The 19,619-nt window shown below is 39.4% G+C and overlaps 1 protein-coding gene across 1 annotated transcript in view; it reads left to right on the forward strand.

The window, feature by feature from the left end:
- PCNX2 (pecanex 2) overlaps nt 1–19,619 on the forward strand; it is a 149,645-nt gene that overhangs the window by 59,778 nt on the left and 70,248 nt on the right. The window contains exons 16-20 of the mRNA XM_041399139.1: nt 2,769–2,878; nt 5,040–5,136; nt 11,567–11,659; nt 12,143–12,293; nt 16,351–16,492. Of these exons, the coding sequence (XP_041255073.1) occupies nt 2,769–2,878; nt 5,040–5,136; nt 11,567–11,659; nt 12,143–12,293; nt 16,351–16,492 (593 nt within the window). The remainder of the gene's footprint in view (nt 1–2,768; nt 2,879–5,039; nt 5,137–11,566; nt 11,660–12,142; nt 12,294–16,350; nt 16,493–19,619) is intronic.

Consider the following 19,619-nt stretch of genomic DNA (forward strand, 5'->3'; position numbering starts at 1 on the left):
AAACCCAGCCACAATGCCAATGCCTTCAATGATGCTGCCACTGCAGCAATCTGCAAAGTCACCATTGAGAGGAGTACTTTGAAATAAAAAAACACAACAGGAAAAATAAGGAGAACTTCTACTTAGCATACTTGTTTCTCTGTCCAGAGCACTTTTTGTCTCTGGAGTAGAACATATGATTTATTTGAACATATCTTTGAAAGATAAGTGTGTCACATGTGGGTTTTTTAGGAGAAGAAAGAAGTAAAAAGGATAAATGTGGGACAGAAAACTACTAATACTACTTTTTAAAAATATATTTGCCTTCCCACCTCTAGTATTTCTAAAAGGCTCATAAGTTCAAAGTCACCTTTATCTCCCCTTTTAGTGGATTGTTTTGGGATTAGGCAATTCTGCGGTGGGGGAACACCCCACTCCCACCACTGGTCTGTTGTAACTCATGGCTTTCATACCTAACCCTGTAAGTCTGTTTCACTTGTTTTAAAAATGACTACATGAGTGTCTGCATCAAAGCCAAAACCATACATGAAAGCACCTCAACCCAATGAGGTAAACTGGGAAGTGAAAGTCCCTGTCTCATATGACAGATAATGCCAGCTTCCAAGAGTAAAACCTGTCAGTTTTGTTTTCCCACTGAGAAGAATCATTGTTCAATTTTCAACTATATTATTTTTTTTTCATTTTCTAAAATTTAAAGCTACCAGGCATCATTTGTGGGGGAGGAAAATGACAAACTGGAAGAGGGTACGTCACACTCATACTGGAGAAATGACACCTCTGTTCATTCTCATCTCTTCTACAACATTGTGTAGCATTTTTCTAGAAAATCCTGTTCTCTAGGCACATAGTGAATATTGATTCCTGTCCTACCTGCTTTCCTGGCTCCCTGATGTCTGAGTTTTGAGGGGACAATGACAGTTTGGAAATGGAGCACAGACCAGACAAATGCAGAAGCTATGTGTAATATGCAGAAAATATGGAAATAGAATTCTTGAGACATTAATGTGGGGATTCAGCTGTGTACAGCTTTATGGTAGAAAAAGGGTGGAATGATTTTTCAGACTGGCTTCTGATAAATTTCAGTATCAGGAATATTGTTCAACTCTTGATAATATTTTGCTTTCAAAGGAAGTTGCAGTGCAAAGGTGCAGTCATGCACTAGAAGCTGCTGGGGGGATCTGTACACAGTGGTGTTGCCCTGAAAATGCAGAGGATGTTTGAATAGGCTGTGATTCAGCCATTTCCTTCAGTGTTTTGAAGAATATTAATTGAATGTGACAGGAGACTAAGGATGGGAAAAGCTAACCAAAAAATATATTTGGCCCCAAAACTGGGAACAGTGAAATGAAGAGTAGGATTGTATGGTAAAGTTTAAATTGTCAAATAAATGGTGCTGGACTCTTTCAGTAATAGCATGTGAATCTGTCTTTTGTTTGTAATTACTATTTGGGGTAGGATTTTTTGATAGAACCAGGCTCTTCTGTCTTTTATCTTTGTGATTTTCCATAGTATGATGAGGGGAAGATGATTCTTGGAATTAAAATTTCACTTTTTTGGTACTACTCTTGGGATAACAAGGAATTTCAGAGTTAATTCATGCAGAATTCCGTGCTGCAATGGGTTAGATGTTTGACACTTAAAATTAGTTTGTCTTAGGTATTCATTGCACCTGAAAGAAATAGAGTGTTTCCTAACATGCTAAGAAATCATGCATAAAACTGAGGAAAATAAGGCTAATAAACTTATAAACTTACTTCATCCTCTGAAAACATTGGTGCTTTACTAACTTTAAAGTTTTTAAAGTGAGAAATAAGCGTGCAGAAGAAGTCTTGTTTGCACTAGCCTGAAGCTTCACAGATCCTGCAAGCACTGCTTTTCAAAAACTGCTCAGAAAGTGCTCTTGTGCCAGGATCTGGTGAGTTCACATTTGGTTGATCAGGAAGAAGTTATATGGAGGCAAGGAATATAATTATTAAGTGAGATGGATTTGTTCCAAGTTTCTTTGTCCTTCACAGACAAAATTTTTGTTCTTCACAAATAGGACTCACAAATATGTCTTGGGATCCCTAATTTGTACCTGAGGATGTCACAGAATCTTGATAAGCGTTCCTTAAGCTTTATATTCTTTCTGTTACTCTTTCTAGCCAGTTTTAGCTGTTAGAGTCACCTGGAGGGAGTTTCTCATCTCGGTTATATCCAGAGTGTGCTGGCATGTGTGCCAGTTGTCTCTTGCTTCCCTCCTCGGGGATGTCACACACTGTGGCAAGTGCTCTCCCTCTCTGCTGTGTTAGCATCCAGGCAGGGCCTGGGTGGAATGCACAAGGCAGCAGAGAGATGTCTGAAAGAAACCCCAGTGCCTGATCTGCCTGATATTGTCATTTGTTACGTGCAGTCTGGCTACAGGTCAAGTAACAGCATATCAGTTTAGCATGTAGATAAATGCACTGCAGTTGATTTCACTCTGATCTCATTTTAATGAGAATTTTCCTCTAATGTTTCATTGAAGAGGAAAGAAAACCTGCCTTTCATGTGGTTTCCTGGCTAATTGCTGATTATAGTGGAGTTGCACAATATGACCACGAAACATGCCTTTAATTGCAAGGTTTTTTCGCAGTAATAATCTTTGATATGAAAAAGGATTTTCAGTCTGTGGTAGATGGTGTACAAATGTAGATGTTGTGCATTGCGTGTATGATATATGGCTTAACCTACTTATCTTGGCTTTTTAAGTTCTGCATTCCTAACTTTGCTTTCTGTCATCCTCTCAGGAACCCTGGGATGCACAGCACATTCCAGCGCTGTTCTCTGCTTTCTGTGGTCTGCTAGTTGCACTTTCTTATCACCTCAGCAGACAAAGCAGCGACCCATCTGTGCTGATGTAAGTTGCCTGTAAATGTTTTTTTGCTGATCGCTCTTTACAGCGCGCAGCCGGAGTGGTGTCTGTGTTTCAGAACCACAGGGGTTGCTTCCTGAAAGTACTGAGGTGAGGTGGAATTCTTCACCACGTCTGCATGGTTGGTATCAGTCCTGTATATGAATGAAGTGCTGCAGTCAGATCACCAGCAGGGCTGGTGCTCTTTAAGCAGCGCTATCCAAAATCTCTGAAGCAGATTTTTCCCCTCTGGGAGGTTGTGTGCTTGCCAGGTTAGAGGACAGTGATTTAGTTGAGCGCGGTTCAGACAACTGGAGTTGCAGAATGTGCATTGATTAGCACTGGGACCAGTAAAAGGAGCATTTAATGTGCTGGGAAGATAGCTTTATTCCAGGTCTTGCTGAGGGATTACTTCAGTAGGCTATGCCTCCCAGTTTGAGGTTCCATCCTTCCTTTTGTTCTCTGACACAGCTGCTAGAGGTAACTGAGAAGAGGAAGTGTATACTAAGAGGTGACGCTGCAAACAAGGAAGATTAAGGAGAAAAGTCCCAACATTGTGATCTGCATGTTGAGGTGATGTGTGAGAGAGAGACCAATAGATTCATATCTCAGGTGCAGCAAATGTGATTTTCCCAGTGCGGAAACTGTGATGTATGGCTGTTATAGGGGCTGTGGGGGTCAGCAAGCAGCTGGGCAATTACATCTGTGGCTGTGGCACTAAGCAAGCAAGTGGGTTTTGTGCCACCAGTATCACCACAGCATCTGGAATTCTGCTTCACAGGGAGCTCAGTTTTATCCTAGGAGAGTGCAGAGGGCCTGTAAGAAGTTCTCTCACAGAGAAAAGTTCTCTCCTTTGATTCATGTGGTGAAGCTCAAGGCTCATGATGCATAATTCTGCAATACAGAAGAGAGAAGGGGGAAGTGGAGAGCTTTTTAGGCTGTTCAGGATTCTATTTTAGTAGAGAAACTTGGAAAAAGCAGAGCAACACTGATGAGGAAGGAAAAGATATAGAGCACTAGTAAGAAATTGTCATCCCAGTAAATCTTACTGAAGAGTGGGGAAATTCTTTATCGTCCAAAAAATTCAGGGAATCTGACATTTATGCATTGCTAGGTTCTGATGTGGCAAAGCAGCAAGAACTGCTTGCATGTCTTGCCATGAACTTTACCCACAGCCTGCTGAGTGTGACACAGATGTCAGGTAGATTTTGCGCAAGCTTTATGTGGATGGTGTGTAGTTTTTTGACCATTGCATGGAAATTATGTATGGAAGGAAGTAAAGCTATGTATTAGCTGTATGTAGGGCGAGTTCTTAGCCTTGGCATAAAATATACACAGGTAGATTGCAAATCAGCATGAAATTGTGAGTTCTTTCAATTTTGAAGAATTTAAATGTATCCTTTTCTCCTACTTCCCAGAAAGGACACACCAGTTCATGAACCTCTTTAATAAAACAGAAACTTTTCTTCCTTGAAACTTGTTTTAAGGAAGTAATCTTAAACTATTAAATGCATTTTAACTTATAAATCTAGCTAGCAATTTCATAACATTTGCAATGAAATCTTCACCAGCTGAAATGGTTCCTAAAAATCTAAAAATTAAGAATACTTGTACAACAACATCAAATGTTTATTGTGCAATTGTAAAAATGCATCATCCTTAAAAAAAGATATTTAAGATTTTTTCTCTAAACAGCTCTGAACTTTTAAATAAGTTAAGGAGATTGGAAAAAGTATTTAAGGTCTGGCCTATGGCATAAAATTCAAGATGGATGAGGAGGTAGCACATAAATCTCAAAGAGAGAATTAATATACAGGTTGTACAGAACTGGCTTCCTTAGCCATCTAAAGAGCTCTCATATTGGTTTCAGCTTAGCTGAAACAGAACTAAGAGTCATAAATGCAACAGTACCCTCTCTGCTCATTCTCTAAATGACTGAGTCGCATTGACTGGGCTGCTAAGACTCCTCAGGATTCTGATGAGGAATTTCTGCCCTGATCACAGGTGGAGCTGGTTTGTGTCCATCTCCAGCTGAACAGAGATAAGAATGCCAATATATACATGAAGAAGGAAATCTGAGGCTGTTGTTTCTCTTCTGTCCTTCAGGAATATTCATATCTGTTGCACATGTTCTGAAGTATATTAACTAGGAATTTTATTTAAACAGGTCCCTTATTCAGTGTAAATACATCCCTCACTATCTACGCCAGCGATTTGAAGATTCATCAGAAGATCCACTCCCAGAAAAAATGAGAGAATCAGTGGTAAGTCTTTTTCTTTCCTTAATTTCCGTTCAAAGTTCTCCTCTCTCATCCATTTTGCTCACTGAGGGCAAATATTGTAAATATTGTCATTTAGTAATTTAAATAACTAAAAGCACAGATAGATGATCTTTACAGTGAGGCCAGCAGTGAGAAGGGGGATGCATGCCATTTTCCTTTCTGAAGGACTCCTCTGAACGGCTCTGCCACATTGATTCTTTAATATAGTCCATGGGAAGTGCACTCTTAGAGCCTGGGGAGTGGTGCATCTCTCATCCTAGTACACAGAGAACTAATGCAGGTTCTGAGCACAGCGTTGCAGCCTGGGAATCTGCTGTGTCCTAGGTAGGCTGGATTGTTCAATAAGCACTCAAAAAGGTGAGCAGTCCTGCCAGACTCTCTGTGTGCGCTGCAGAGGAGCTGGATTTGGTCCACAGAGTTACATGTGTCTAAAGCACCCCTTATTCTTTATTTTTCTATGGCTAGGGCTACCTCTTTTTCAGGAATGCCTTTTCTGTGCCAGGATATACTCTTGACTGTGTGCCGTCCACCCCAGCCGAGCCAAGTGGAGCACACTGCCAGACTTGGCACCTAAAGGTGGAAGAAGCACATGAAACTGGGATAGTATGGGAGAGGGAGGTACATGCCTGGTGCCAAGCATTGCCATCTCATCATCTCTTCTTTGCTTGGCAGGCTGTTTATTTACTACTGTCTGGCAGGAAGCTCTAAGTTTGTGTCAGCTTATTTCTCACTTCAGCATAAACATCATGAAGTGACCCATCTTCCTTTTTGTGACTTTTTATATTAAAAAAATGTTTGTTGTTACCCAGGGGAGGTTGATCTTCTAAGGCATTCATGTGGGAAGATCATCAAGTTTCCAGAAATGCTAAGGGGTGTTTGACATTTATTAGTCATGCGAGCTCTCCTGCTTCCTGGCTGTCAGACAGCCCTTCCTCCTGACCACATCCCCAGTGCCTGCACATCCCAGCATTTGCAACCTAGGCAGCTATTCCTAAACTTCTGGATGCTTTCTGAAATCCAGGAGCATTCAGAGTCTCTGGAAGATAGACTGCGTTTTTTGACCCTTAGACGTGACCTGGGAGTCTGTAGTTCCTACTGGCCTCCAGATGTCCCTTCAAAGGAATGCACCTCTCACGTACACCTTGAATCATTTCTTAGGCATTTTATAAGGTGTTACACAGCCTACATTCAGCATATGCATTGATCCCACACTAACAATGTTTTCACTTTTCTAAGCTTCTGCTTAGATTGTCATTTTTACCATGTATAATGTTATTTTAAACTGCTTCCTCTAATAGGGCCTACATAAGATTAAGTCATATGGCTATTTCTTGTTGCTTGTATTGAGCTACAGTTTCTTGCAAACTAACTGTTTGCAACAGTTGATACTGGAATATGAGTGTGCATCTAGAAACAGAGTAAAAAACAAAAAGTAGTATTTTTGTTAGAATTTTGCTGTATTCTGTGGTATTTGTGGTGTGCAGGTTATTGCTGTGGTTCATTGACATTCTGTTCTTGTACATGGGTACTGTATGGGAGATGTAATGGAAAGCTTCTCATGCTCCTGTAGTTCTGTCTTTTGCTGATAGTGCCTTTCTTGGAGGAATACAGATGTCATCTGTTCTGCAGATGGAGCTCAGCCCGGGGACTGAAGCAGTTACTGCAGCTGTCCACTTAATTGGTTTCATTTCACAGTGCAGAGGGAAACCTTGAGCAAGGCTTTAACATATTGAAAATAAAACCCAAAAATAGTGGAAAAAATCTGCATCTAAGATCCTGGCTCTATTTTTAAAATGAAGTAATTCTGCAGACCCTAACCGTTTTTATATCAGTGACATGGACAGGGATCTGCTGTCTTACACTAACACTGCGCAGCCCATGGGCCCTTGAGCCAATGGGGTGGAAGGTGCAGAAGTATAGGGATAACTGCATTGGGATTTGCCAGACACAGGACTTCAGTTCTTCTCTTCACAATGTTTCATTCCTGTCACACTTTTTCATTTTGTCACACTTTTAGGATTAATTAAGTGGGCTTCCTAGCACCTTTGCTCTCCAGGAAATGCCTGGATTTGGGAATTGGCACTTTTCTGCTCTGTACATTTGATACTCCATGATACTGCTGCTACGAGGCAGAGGCTGCTTTCCTTCAGTGTTGCTGGAGCTTGCTAGTTCTTTGCCTTAATTTTTTTTTCCCCTCTGTCTGGGCTTCCTTCAATCTGTGTAAAAGTTGTAAGCCAAAGGGTTTGCTTACAATGTCAATTAGCAGTGCTAATTTGGAAAAAATTAGCTGAAGAAAGAGAGGGCAGTTCCTGATTAATGTGGGCTCTTTGTCTAACCCCTGTGTTACCTGGTACCTCTGTCTCAGTTAAACATCAAGGAGACTCCCACTGCTATCTCACCAACGTAGTGCTAATAGGGCAAGTAGGGAAGAACTGAGGCAGGAGAAAATGCACGTGCATCAAATTCAAGGAGCACAATCAATAGCCACAGTCCCTGCTGACTTGCTTCAGCAATAGCAGTCATGTTCAGCAGCAATAGCAGTCATGTTTAGGATGTAGGGCTCGGCTGACTCTTCAAAGCCAATTTAAAGTAATTTCCAGAAGTTTTGTAAGGGGATCTTCAAACTGTTCAGCAGCTGGGTGAAGCAATATATCAGTATTAGGAAGAGATTTGGTGATGGCAGCTCATTTTTTCTTGAAGTGCTTCCCTGCGAGTATTCCTAACCCCTGTCAGTGGCAAGAGATGGCAGGATGCAACACAGGCCAGCCTTGCCTTGGTGATGTGTGGTCTACAAAACAGCATTTAAATAAGATCCATTTTAATCAGAAAGCCAGAGGCATACAGAACCAAATCACCTTCTCAAGCAACTAAAGCAAACAAGGTTAATATTGAAACTTAATGTGTTGTTTTCTGGATGGCTTTGCATTGGTGTTAGGAGTAATAAATACAGCATCTCTAATGTTTGATTACATGACTTTTACCCTTTTCCTTTCCTTGAATAACTGTAAGAATTGCCAGCTTTGGAAGCCTGAATTATGAAGCAGCTGTGATTGATAATTGACCATTCAACTTTGAGAATGGAGCTTCCTACCATTATAATTAATTTCTGTAGGCATCCACATGGCTGATTACTAGATTAAGCAGTGGTCTGAGCATGATAATGTGTTACATTCAAACTCAAGGTTCCTTCCTGGTCTTTAGTACAAACATTTAGATAGCTAATAAAAGGATTTGTACAAAGCTCCAAAAATCTAATTGAAAATAATGGTTGGACTTGATGATTTTAAAGATCTTTTCCACATAAACAATTATATGATTCTGTGATAATAATTAAAACAAAAAAAAAGAGTGTCACCCTAATATATTCTGCTTGTGAAATCCCCAAGGCATCAAAGGTAGCCATGTTGGTTTGGAGTTACTTTTTTTTTTTTCCCTTGAGTAAAATGGAGTGTAGAATGACTTTCAGCCCAAACTATAGTAGTGACTGTCTCTCACTGGAGAGATTTGAACTGTGAATAGGATTTTAATTTTTAGTTTTTACATTTTTGGACCAATTGCAGTGAAGGGCTCAAGCATCATGCTATAGAGCTATTCAGTACTCAGCTCATAAGTTTCTGGCCTTGGGAATGATATCCAAAATCCTGCTTTAGACAGTTGGGTCTAAGGTAGGCACATGGTTTTCAGGAGCTAGCTGCCTTCCACAGGAAGACCAGGAGCCATGGATCCACCCCCAGCAGGTAGATGCCCAAGGTTTTCTCCTGGAGTTGCCATTTCCTGGGGGACCCTGTCCCCTGTGCAGTGTCACAGAACAAGCACTGCTCAGTTTTGTTTTAGAGGGAAAAAGCCTGAATTTTGTGAGAAGCTTGAAAGCATTGGCCACATCAAGAGGGACCTTCTGTGTGGACCATTGTGCCACACTCTGTGCTGTATATTTGCATTTTGAAACAGTTCAGTGCAAGGACAGAAGGACAAGCCTGGGCTGATATGATACTTTAAACACATTCTATATTGCCAGAAATGGAAAGCAACTATCAAATTTGGGGTGGAATATCTGAATAATAATAATTTTCTTAAAAACATAGGCCTTTTTCTGTATAGGATTGTCAAAAGTTATGAGAGCACTGTTAAAAGGACAACTGCAAAAGGAAAGATGGGAAATACAAGTCCTGTGCAATATAATTTGTGTAATATGTTCTCTTCTGAATGCAATGTTTGCAAAGATTCTCTTTGGTGATATGGCCTGGAATGGAGAGTTAGGATGCCACCTCTCCCCAAAATGTGCATTGTTATTACCTCTGTTGATTGTACAGCTAAATTCTTAATATTTTACATGGCTTTTAAAGTGTCAGCTTCTTCAGTCATCTGATTGTGAGAGAAATCAGCCATTTTAATAGTATGCCTTTTGTGTTGTACAGAAGAGCTTGTGAATGTGATTGGAGTGTGTTTGTTGTTCTTAGAAGCTTCTTTTAGATTACTGAGTAGCTGAATTCAGCTGTGCAGAAAATGATATTTGATCAAGACTTTTCATGCTGTGTATTCACAAAAGCGCTGAAGTAGTGCCATCTAAATTTGACACTGCTTAATTTTCTCAGATACTGCTGTTTTACATAGATTTTGTATGCAACGTCTTTAAAAATATCTGGAAAGGTTAAAAAGTAATTCCCATTGCATAGATTGGTAATAATTCAGTTATTCATTTTTATTAGACTGTGTTTTTTCAGTACTGCTACTTGCTAGTGAGGGAAAGTTGTGAGAGAGCTGAACAAGGACCTGTGGTGACAGGCAGGCAGCCAAGGTTTAGTCAGAGAAGAGAAAGTTTTTCCTGTGAGCTCCCTCATGTTGTGGTTCTTCTGTTGAATGTGACAGCCAAGGAGCAAAGCTGTGCTTTGAAAAGATGGTTGGGGGCGTTCCAAAGACCCAACTCTGCTCCCACACCATCGCAGCACATGTAGCCCATGCAGAGTACAGGGCTGTCCAGAGAAGGATGGCTCTCAGATGGAGGGAGCACCACTCTTCTGGAGACATGTACATACTCCTGAGCAGCCCTGCAGGGAGGGCAAAGACTGTGGTGGTTGCTTGAGATTTCAACTAAGCCGTATTGGAGTTTCCTGGGACAAAGCAAAAGTACTTTCAGAGCCTGAAGGCTTTTTAGTCCTGCTGCATTTCAAAGGGCTGGTGCAGTAAGTGGAAGTGCTGATGCAGGTGACCTTTTCCTGAGAAGCATCTTTCATAACAGGGAGTGATAGGCAGCCTAAATATAGAGGTTGCTACCAGCTTCCCTGGTAATTCACAGTCCTTCTGTTCTTCACTTGTTCTGCTTGCTTTCTTTTTTATCTCCTTTATTTGTATAGTTTGCCATACTATCGTTATTTTAGTTTTCTTTCTTTTTCTCTGATGAGGTTCATTAAGCTTAGCTAGATAACCCCACCAGGAAGTCAGATGAACCTCTGGTACTAACAAAAGTGTTGCTTTTCACGTGTTGTTTCTAGCTATCTTTGAATTAAAGCATAAGTCAGCTTCTACACCAAGAGCTACAAATAGTTTCTCATTTGGTAACTTAGCAGCAGAATTGAGTGCTGAACCTAAATGCCCTTCTCGTAAATCTAAGACAAGATTTTCATTTACTCACAAAAGCATTTGGGTGACCTCTGAAGTACAGTTCAGAAGACCGCACAGATCACAAGCTATCTTGTTTGTTTGTTTACTGAGAATGACATTTTTATCTCCAGAAAAATGTGCTGTAAAGACAGTGATATTTGCAATCTTTACAAACAAAGTTACTCCTACCACGGTTACAGATCTTTACATAAAGGCAGCTGTGTCCTTTCATTATCATTCAATGACACTGAAAAAAGCCTTGTCTGAAATCTACAAAATCTTGCTGCAATTTGACTTCCAATAAAGAAAATCAGGGAATGGGACATGTCACTTTAGAACATAATAAATGTATTAATGTTGTGTCTTACAAGACCTTATGGAAAAGCATGACTTTTTTCTGTAATGCAAGAAAAGGGGATAAGAAAAACTAGTTCTTGAAAATAGGAAATGGAACCAGAATTTTGATTCCCAAAAATAAGAAGGTCATAATGGTAAAAAGTTATATTCCTTAAGCCGAATCCGATTCAGTATTAATACTGAATCCGATTCAGTATTAAAATGTATTGCTTTCATTTCTCCAATATTATAACTTTGTTATTTAATAATATAATTCAGAATTGGGCGTGAAGAATTTAAATGTTGTTACTTCAACAGACCTGGAGTGTGGAGAGAGAATTTCCCAAAGCAGAGTGGAGAAATTACGTTTGTATTAACCTTATTGCAATTCAGAGTATAAGTAATTGAGAACAGGGTAATTACTTTGGTTAAAATAGTGCTGCCTTACTAATTGTGTGTAAAATAATTATTTTCGCAGAAAGAAATCTTGAAATCGGATCTCATTGTCTGCACAGCAGCTGCTGTTCTGTCATTTGCTGTCAGTGCCAGTACTGTGTTTCTGTCACTAAGGGTGTGTATCTATCTTTTTTTCCCCCACTAAGGTATTATGTCTCTTATGCAAAACCACAGGGTGTTTTAACTGGAAAGAATAGATCCTGTGAGAAGAGAAGTTAGTGAAAATGCATTTGCTGGTCATGATAACGCTGTTATATTTGCAAAGCAGTTAGTTTCTAGATATTTGTATTAATTTCAGTATTGCTTGTTTGACATCTCTTTCCTTAAACAGCTCTTATGATATGGAACCCAGAGGACAGAATGAATAAGCCTGAGATTTTGCCTTTTTTCCTCCAGTCATGGAGAAAAAAATTGGTTAATTGTGGTGCAAAACGCATATGTCAAAATCCATATTCACCTAGCATCAAGAATTTGAACATAGAAATAAAAATCAATTGCAGAAAAATACAATTATGGAAACTGTTAAAAATGTTTAAAATAGATATATATGTTGTATGTAAATTATAACTATGTTTCCTTTTTTTCTGCTTTGGCCCAGCCATTTCTCAGCATTGTGCTGTTTGCTTTAGCGTGGACAGTGGGATTTGTAACACATTACATCCTTCCTCAGCTCCGCAAGCATCACCCCTGGCTGTGGATCTCCCACCCCCTACTCAAAAGCAAAGAGCATCAGCAGCGGGAAGTGAGAGGTTTGTAATACAGTCTTTTCTGAACAGTGGATGCAATGACTTCCAGCTTGCCTTGGTTTGAAGAACAAAAAAATAAAAAAAGCCAGAAGTAACAGAGCTGGGAGAATAAATGATCCTTTTACTTTTGGGTAGCACACATATAATTTTAATTTTTCCACTGCCCCGCCAGCAGATCTGTGAACCTGAAGGAATTGTCTTCTCAGGCCACTGCCCAGATGGGCTGAGGCCAGGCAGACACGTCTGGAGACTGTCTGGTCTGATGCCCCTTCTCAGAGCAGGGTCAGCTAGAGCAGGATGCCCAAAGCTGTGTCCAGTTTTTAATATTTTCAAGTGCAGAGATTCTAAAAACTTTGTGGACATAGCATTCAGTCATCCTTACAGTAAGAAAGGCTGCTTCAAGCTGTGGTATTTGGATGGATTTTGGTGGGGGGTTTTTTCTGGTTTTTTTTTGGTTTTGTGGTTTTTGGTGGTTTATTTGTTTTTGTACTACTTTTTTCTGGAAATGGATTTTCAATTTGTGCCCATTTCTTTTGTCCTGTCTCTGGCCACTGCTGAGAACAAAGTGGCTCCATCAACTTTACTTTCCCCCATCAGGTATTTTTACCCCAAAAATGCTGCCAGTCAGGCATTCATAAGATGCCCCCAAGGCTTTTTCTTCTCAAAGTTAAGCAATCCCAGCTCTCTGTTTTTCCTCATATGCTGAATATTCCTGTCCCTTAATCATTTCACAGCCTCTATGTGATCAGAGCCACTGTCTGATCTGCCTTTTGTTTTACTTTACAGTACTGTTACTTGCTGTGTTGCTTAACATGGTATAGTTCATGCCTAATAGATTGGCATTCTACATAATTAAAAAACTTAGAAGATTTATGAGATTGAGGTATTATTTTTTTAAGTGTTCTAATTTCAATTATAACACTTTTAGAGAAACATTACAATTAAAAAGAACTTAAATTTTCTTTAAGATTTGTTCTTGCTGATGTCTGCTGGCTTCAGTGGGTAGCGCCTTGATGCATGTGAATATCAGTCAATATTTTAGTATGTCGAGATCTGATTTCCTGTTCTGATAGAGTGATTTCTGAAGCAGGCAGTGTGCTTTGAGAAGTAAAGCTTCCCCTCTCCACCCCAGCTCTCTTCTTGCCTTTGCTACCAGCCAAAAGCTTGCTTGTCATTTCTTGATGGATCCCACGCCTTAATAATTCTCAGTATATGTTTCTGAAGTGTTTGAAGACAGCATTTGCAGAACAGCCTGTTGAGGCACTTTAATATGTTCTTCAGCTAGTCCGCAAAAGTGCTCAGATCACTCTCTGGAACACCATACATTAAGGATTTAAGTCTTTTTTATTTAAAAAAAATAATGTGTTTCAAAATGATAACTTTCCAAACAAGGTTAGACATGAAAGAAATACCCAAGAGACTCGACTGAAGGTTGCCTTTTAACTTTTACTGCAATATGCGAAGGAAGGTATAATAGAAATATAAATATTATTAACCACTATGCCCAGCTGAAAACAGTGTCCAGGACTTCCTGTCCCTGATAACCAGTAATTCTGATAAATACCCAACTTGCACAGTTTGTTTCAGCACTTAATCATAAAAGACCACTGTAGGATTTTTTTGCCTTGTCCTAATTAAGTCTGTCTTCATTTTTCAAAAAACATTCTTTTCCTAAATGCAGTGACTCAGCATTTGAAAAGGTTGAAGATAGAGACTTGCTGCACTGATTTCCACAGATGGATTTCCTTCTGTTTTGAGATCCAGCTGCATTTCTCATGCTGCCTACTGTGGGAACAGTCTTTTTTTGCTTCTTTTGCCGTCCTCATTTATATGTGGCACGTGCCTGTGCTTTGGAGTCTAAGTAGTATTGCAATGTCGCTGGTGTTCTGTGTTAGAAAACAAGAGTAAAAAAACAATTATATATATATATGTGTGTGTATATATATATGTATATATACATATTTCAGTCCCTTAGGCTGCTGCAGAGGTTTTTTATCATGTCTGAGATGAGACAGACTGTGGAAAAGGTAATCCCTTTGATAGATAGGTCTGATGGGCTGTCTTCTTTCTTTTGTCCTGTAATAAAAATGTAGGAACAAAACTTTAAAATGTTCCTCTTTGTATAGAAAGAGAAACTTGGAAAAAGAACAGTAGTACCCCACTGTTGTCAGATGCAGACAATGAAAGGACAAGTACACAAAATAAGATGTCTGTGAGGAGTTTTTATTGCATAGATTTTAATTTTAATCTATTTTTTTCTTTGACAAGGGTAGTGCTATTGAAGGACAAATGACTGCTTGCAATTAGACAAACAACTGGCAGTGACAATTCCACAAGTTTATTCCTGGCTTTGTTGCATAGACTTTGGATGAGCTCCTCAACCTTTAAGGTGTTCCATAGAATAGCAATTATCAAACCAGTTCTTGTGCTGCCCTGTGAGATAATGATTACTTGTCATTGTCTTGGCTGGTTTCAGGATGAAAGGCTTAGGTCAAGATGTATGAGCTTATGGTATATAGATGTGTAGAAATTAGTGAAGGAATAAATGAAAAAGAAATCCTGATATACTAGGCTATTTTTTCTTCTCCTTCCTCCCCACTACTGCTTTTAAACCCCACAGGTTTGTGTAAGCCGTTTTCAAATCATCCACGTCTTTCCGTGGGGCCCCTTCTGAACGTGAGCTCTTTATTCTGTCTCCATCGTCTGAACAGACCTCTCTCTGCTCCTGCCCCTACCTTCTGTTTGGTTTGTGTGATATGCTTATCTCTTGATTGAAGCCTCAATTCTTACACGGAGCTCAGCTTTGGGCATGGCTGAAGTTCTTGAGCTCAGAAGGAGGAAAGAGGAATGGGGAAGAACAACTCCAAAATGGGCATTTTGCTGTGTGTATGAACTTCTGGGTAATGAAGAGGAAATATTTTTATGTTATAGCAAGACACAGAAGTTATTTATATTTTCTGAAGGGGGATTTTTCCAAGAGCATTACCTTAGCTTAAGGTACCGGCAAAGCATGACATCAACCTAATTTAGAAGGATTGTTTTAGGTCTTTGTCTTAGCCTATGCAATATACAACTGTGCCTGTAGAACGCAGAAATCCATTGATTCAGCATGTCTTCTTTGTCTGTCATTGAAAAGGTGTGTATCGAAGAGGGGGGTCTCTACATATAATTGTTTTCATTTTGCAGGGATAATGATTGACAATTCAGTAGATGGCATTTTTATTTCTGAGTTAATACCAAGTTCTGCCTTTTTGTGTTCACTGCTTTCCCAATAACCTTGTCTAGCTGAGCTTTGAGGAAAAAGGCATTGTTTTGGTCTGTGCACAAGTGTTTCTGCACTCAGTCCACCTAAGTTCTTATAGCAGCTGAATTGCATGGAGCATTCGGTCCTTGTTTAATACTCATATTAAGCACTGTGGTATTGTTAGAAAAGTCTACTGAAAAAAAAAAGCTGTTCCTTAGAGAGGAATGATGTGAGATATGATCCTGGCAGATACTTCTTACAGTGTCTGTTTAAGTGTTTTGGGAAACATCTATGACAGTTTCTAGCTCCTGATATTTCTTCAGTCTTTAGATCTCAAGGAGTGTTTCATTTATCAGTGAGGTCAATGATAATTTGCATTCTAAGGAACAGTGTTTTGCTACTATAAGATGAGGAAGTAGAGGCACAGAGTTCCAATGAGGTTTCCGAGGTGATTCAGCAGGTCAGTGCCAGAGCTGGAGAGGGCCTCTCTGGGGTCGTTACATCCACTGAGAGTACTATTTAATACACCGACTAAATAATTGGATGATGTAAAAACCACCATCTAGCATGTGCTATCTTTTATTGTTTCTGAATGTGTCTCAGGAGTGCAATTATAGTCAGCAAAACAGATGCTTTCTAAATTCAGAGAACAAAATTATTTCTCCATTGCCAAAGAATTATGAATTCCGTTATTTCATAAATTAGTTGGTTGACTATATTTATTAATGTGAGCTAATTCATGTCTTCGATGGTACTCCAGTGCAAAAAATGCTGATGATTTGACGACACAATCTGTTATCTGAATTTCCATTTCAGATGCTGCTCATTTGATGTGGTTTGAAAGGCTTTATGTGTGGCTACAGTGCTTTGAGAAATACATTTTATATCCAGCCATAATACTGAATGCACTCACCATTGATGCTTTCTCAATTAGTAAATACAAGAAGCTTGGTACACAGTAAGTAGATTATAACTCAAAGCATGTGATTAGTAGAATATTTGGTTTTAGACTGAAGACTGAGAAATGGAATTTGTTTTTAAATAAGCCTGTAATCTTGTCACAGTTTGCTTTCATGCATATTAGTTCAAAATACAATAATCATTGGCTTTGCTGCAAGAAAAATGCAAAACTACCTTAGCACATTAAAATATGTCTCCAGTGAGAGAGAGTGAAATTACAAGATTAAAGAGCTATATATAGATATATATGGAAGGTCTGAATGTCAATTAAAAGCAAGACACTATATCAGGCTGCAGGTGTTTGATGGGCATAAGCTCAGTGGGGTAACTAGAATTAATCAAATGCAAATGAGAAATCTAGGCTGGATATCAGGAAACATTTCCTAACTGGAGATTTTTAACACTATGCCTTAGTCTCCCAAAGGAGTTATCAGAAGCTTCACCACACAAGTCTTTTAAGGCTGAATGAAATATTAAACAGTGTAGAAAGGTGGGTAGTCCTTCATTAAGAGTAGTTTGAAAAAGGTGGGGGTAGGGGTTTTGACAAAGTCTGATGCCTTAGATATTAAGCAGGACTGGTGATGCTGATCCATGGTCTCACAGTATGATCCTTGCAGACAGCCTTTTATGGTAAGTATTTTAGTCAGTGACTTGCCTGCTGCAGATATTCAGCAGGCTTAGTGACTGCAGTATCCCCAGTAAACAGAGTTTCTGCAGTCTTTTTATCAGAATGACAGTGATGCAGATGATAAAACAAAGACACAGCCTTGGAATGTTCCAGTAGCAAGAAAAACTGCTGGGAGGTGTGGCAGAGTTCCTCCATATCCATAAGAATGCACAGTCTTAATTTCAAATATTAGATAAAAGAACTTTGATGTAAATATTGCATGTTGATTTAATTATTTCTCTCTCTTGAGGAGCAGCCCAGCTTTAGGAACTACACAACTATAAGGAAAAGGCAGCCCCTGCTTTTAGGCAGCCCCTTTAGTTTGAAACATTAGTCGAATTATCTGCAGACATTAGTCAAATTATCTCCCAGACAACTACTTTTGCAGAGAGACTCTCACCAGTCACTCACTGATAGCCTCTGTAGTTCCCCACTGACCTTTCCCCCCGGCCAGGCACTTGGAAGATGCTACAGCCAAGATGCTTCAAGAGTTCAGGTGTATTGTCCAGGGTGACACTGAATCCACACTCATCCCTCTATTTAGCTCTGCAAGGCTGGGAGAATTAAACGTAGTCAGAATGCCATTTGTTACTAGCTAGCAGACGTGACTGAATACATGCACGGAGCAAATATGTAAGGTTAGGAAGGTGCTATTTTTACATAGTCATTCCTCCAAGCTAGATTGCACCTTAAAGTATCACCTCCCTCAAGTGTTCAGAAGAAATGAGTCAGACCCCCAGAAGTCTTGAGATTAAAGAAAGTAATTACATTTGTCTGCCTCTGATTGTTTGGCCTGTGGGGGAATACCACAGCAGTCCTTTCCTTCCCCATCCCCCTTTTGTCTGTGTGATCACCTGTGTAAAACCTGCTCTCTCCTTTTCCTTGTAACTCTGGTCTATCCACGAAACTCCCAGTATGCCTTTTCCTCTGTCTCTCTGCTTTAATACATTCTCCCTACAGCTGCCATCCAAATGCCACATGCAAAGCATTCAGCTTCAGATCCCACATCTTTCTGAACTCTGTAAACACATGAAGCATCCTGGATTCTCCTTGCTACTTCCATATACAGTGTTACTGAGGGTTTTAATGCATAAATACCTGTTTTCTGTTGCTGGAACATTCCTTAATTATTGACTGCCCAAGGATCAGACCGCATGATGCTGTAGGGAAGGGAAGACACACTCCTGCTCTGTGTCTGAAAGTGTCTGAGGTGTGTGATTTGTGTGATTCGATGTCAGAGTTTTCCTCAAATTGAACTTATCTTTTAAAGAAGCTTCACCTAGCTTTGTGATTTAAAGGACTGCATCAGTTTGCTTCTTGAGGAGGCAGAACAGCTCCTTTGTAGTCAGGAGTTCATTTGAGCTTTCCAGACCCTGGTGTGCTGGTTATTAACAGGACCCATGCTGACAGTGCCTGCCCCTGTTACCTGCCAAAGAGGCACTGGAAATCAGCCCCCCTTCTCACGCTCTCTTACATCTTTTCCCAGGAGTTAAGGTCCCAGGAAAAGCACCTTGTGTGGCAGTATTATTAAAGAAGAAGGAATAATAACCAAATTAATTTTTGTTACCTCTGAATGTATTATTTTGTAAAGTGTCATTTTTTGGTGAAAGTTTCATCATGGTAACAGGCACATTGACTAAAAATTCTTCCTTTTGCTCTATAATCTATAAGTTTCCATGTGAACAATTCTTCATGTTGCAAAAATTTTCTTCTTTCTGAAGAATGAGATATGCAACTGGTTCATATAGAATACACTAAGGATGGCTTCTGTTGGCTTCAGAATCTATTTAGCTTAGTCATTAGGTTTTCTATTCAGAAATGTGAGGCAAATTGAAAATAACAGCTTTGACAAGGTGGGAAATAAGGTCAGCTTGGTGTTTCATTCCAACAATAATGCCCTGCTGATCCTTTAGAATGACCAGCACTCAAAATAAAGTTGCAGCTGTATTATGGGAGATACACAAAAATTAATAAATGCCACATAAAATAAAATCAGCTTGGAAAAGAGGAATCTCGCTAGGATGGTGGGAACCTGTTGAGAATTTTCTAGCCTGCCAAGGGTCAGTTCTGGCAGCAGGTATTCTCTTGCTTAGCAGCAGGAAGAAGGAGAACCTTCCATGCATTTTGCAAACACCTGACGTACTTTCTCATTCATTATACATTGAAGTCCCCACATTTTGGAAGACATAGGTGCAACACAAGTTCTTTGATCTGATGAACTGTTATATAGAATATTCAACTTTCTGATCAAGAACTGTCGTAAGAATTTCAAACACTTCACATCTATCTGTAACTCTATCCAGAATTTTGGCAGCGCATAATGAAATGACAAGTAAAATTATAAATTCTGTCATCAGGTGAAGTTTCTTGTAATAAAAAAAAAAAAAGAGTTCAAGTGGTTTTTTTGGGTTTTTTTTTTTTTTTTTTTTAATTTTTTTTTTCTTTGTTTTTTTTTTTT

This window comes from Onychostruthus taczanowskii, unplaced genomic scaffold (genome assembly GCF_017590055.1).
Source record: "Onychostruthus taczanowskii isolate IOZ18803 unplaced genomic scaffold, ASM1759005v1 scaffold156, whole genome shotgun sequence".
In the NCBI taxonomy this organism is placed as follows: Eukaryota; Metazoa; Chordata; class Aves; order Passeriformes; family Passeridae; genus Onychostruthus; species Onychostruthus taczanowskii.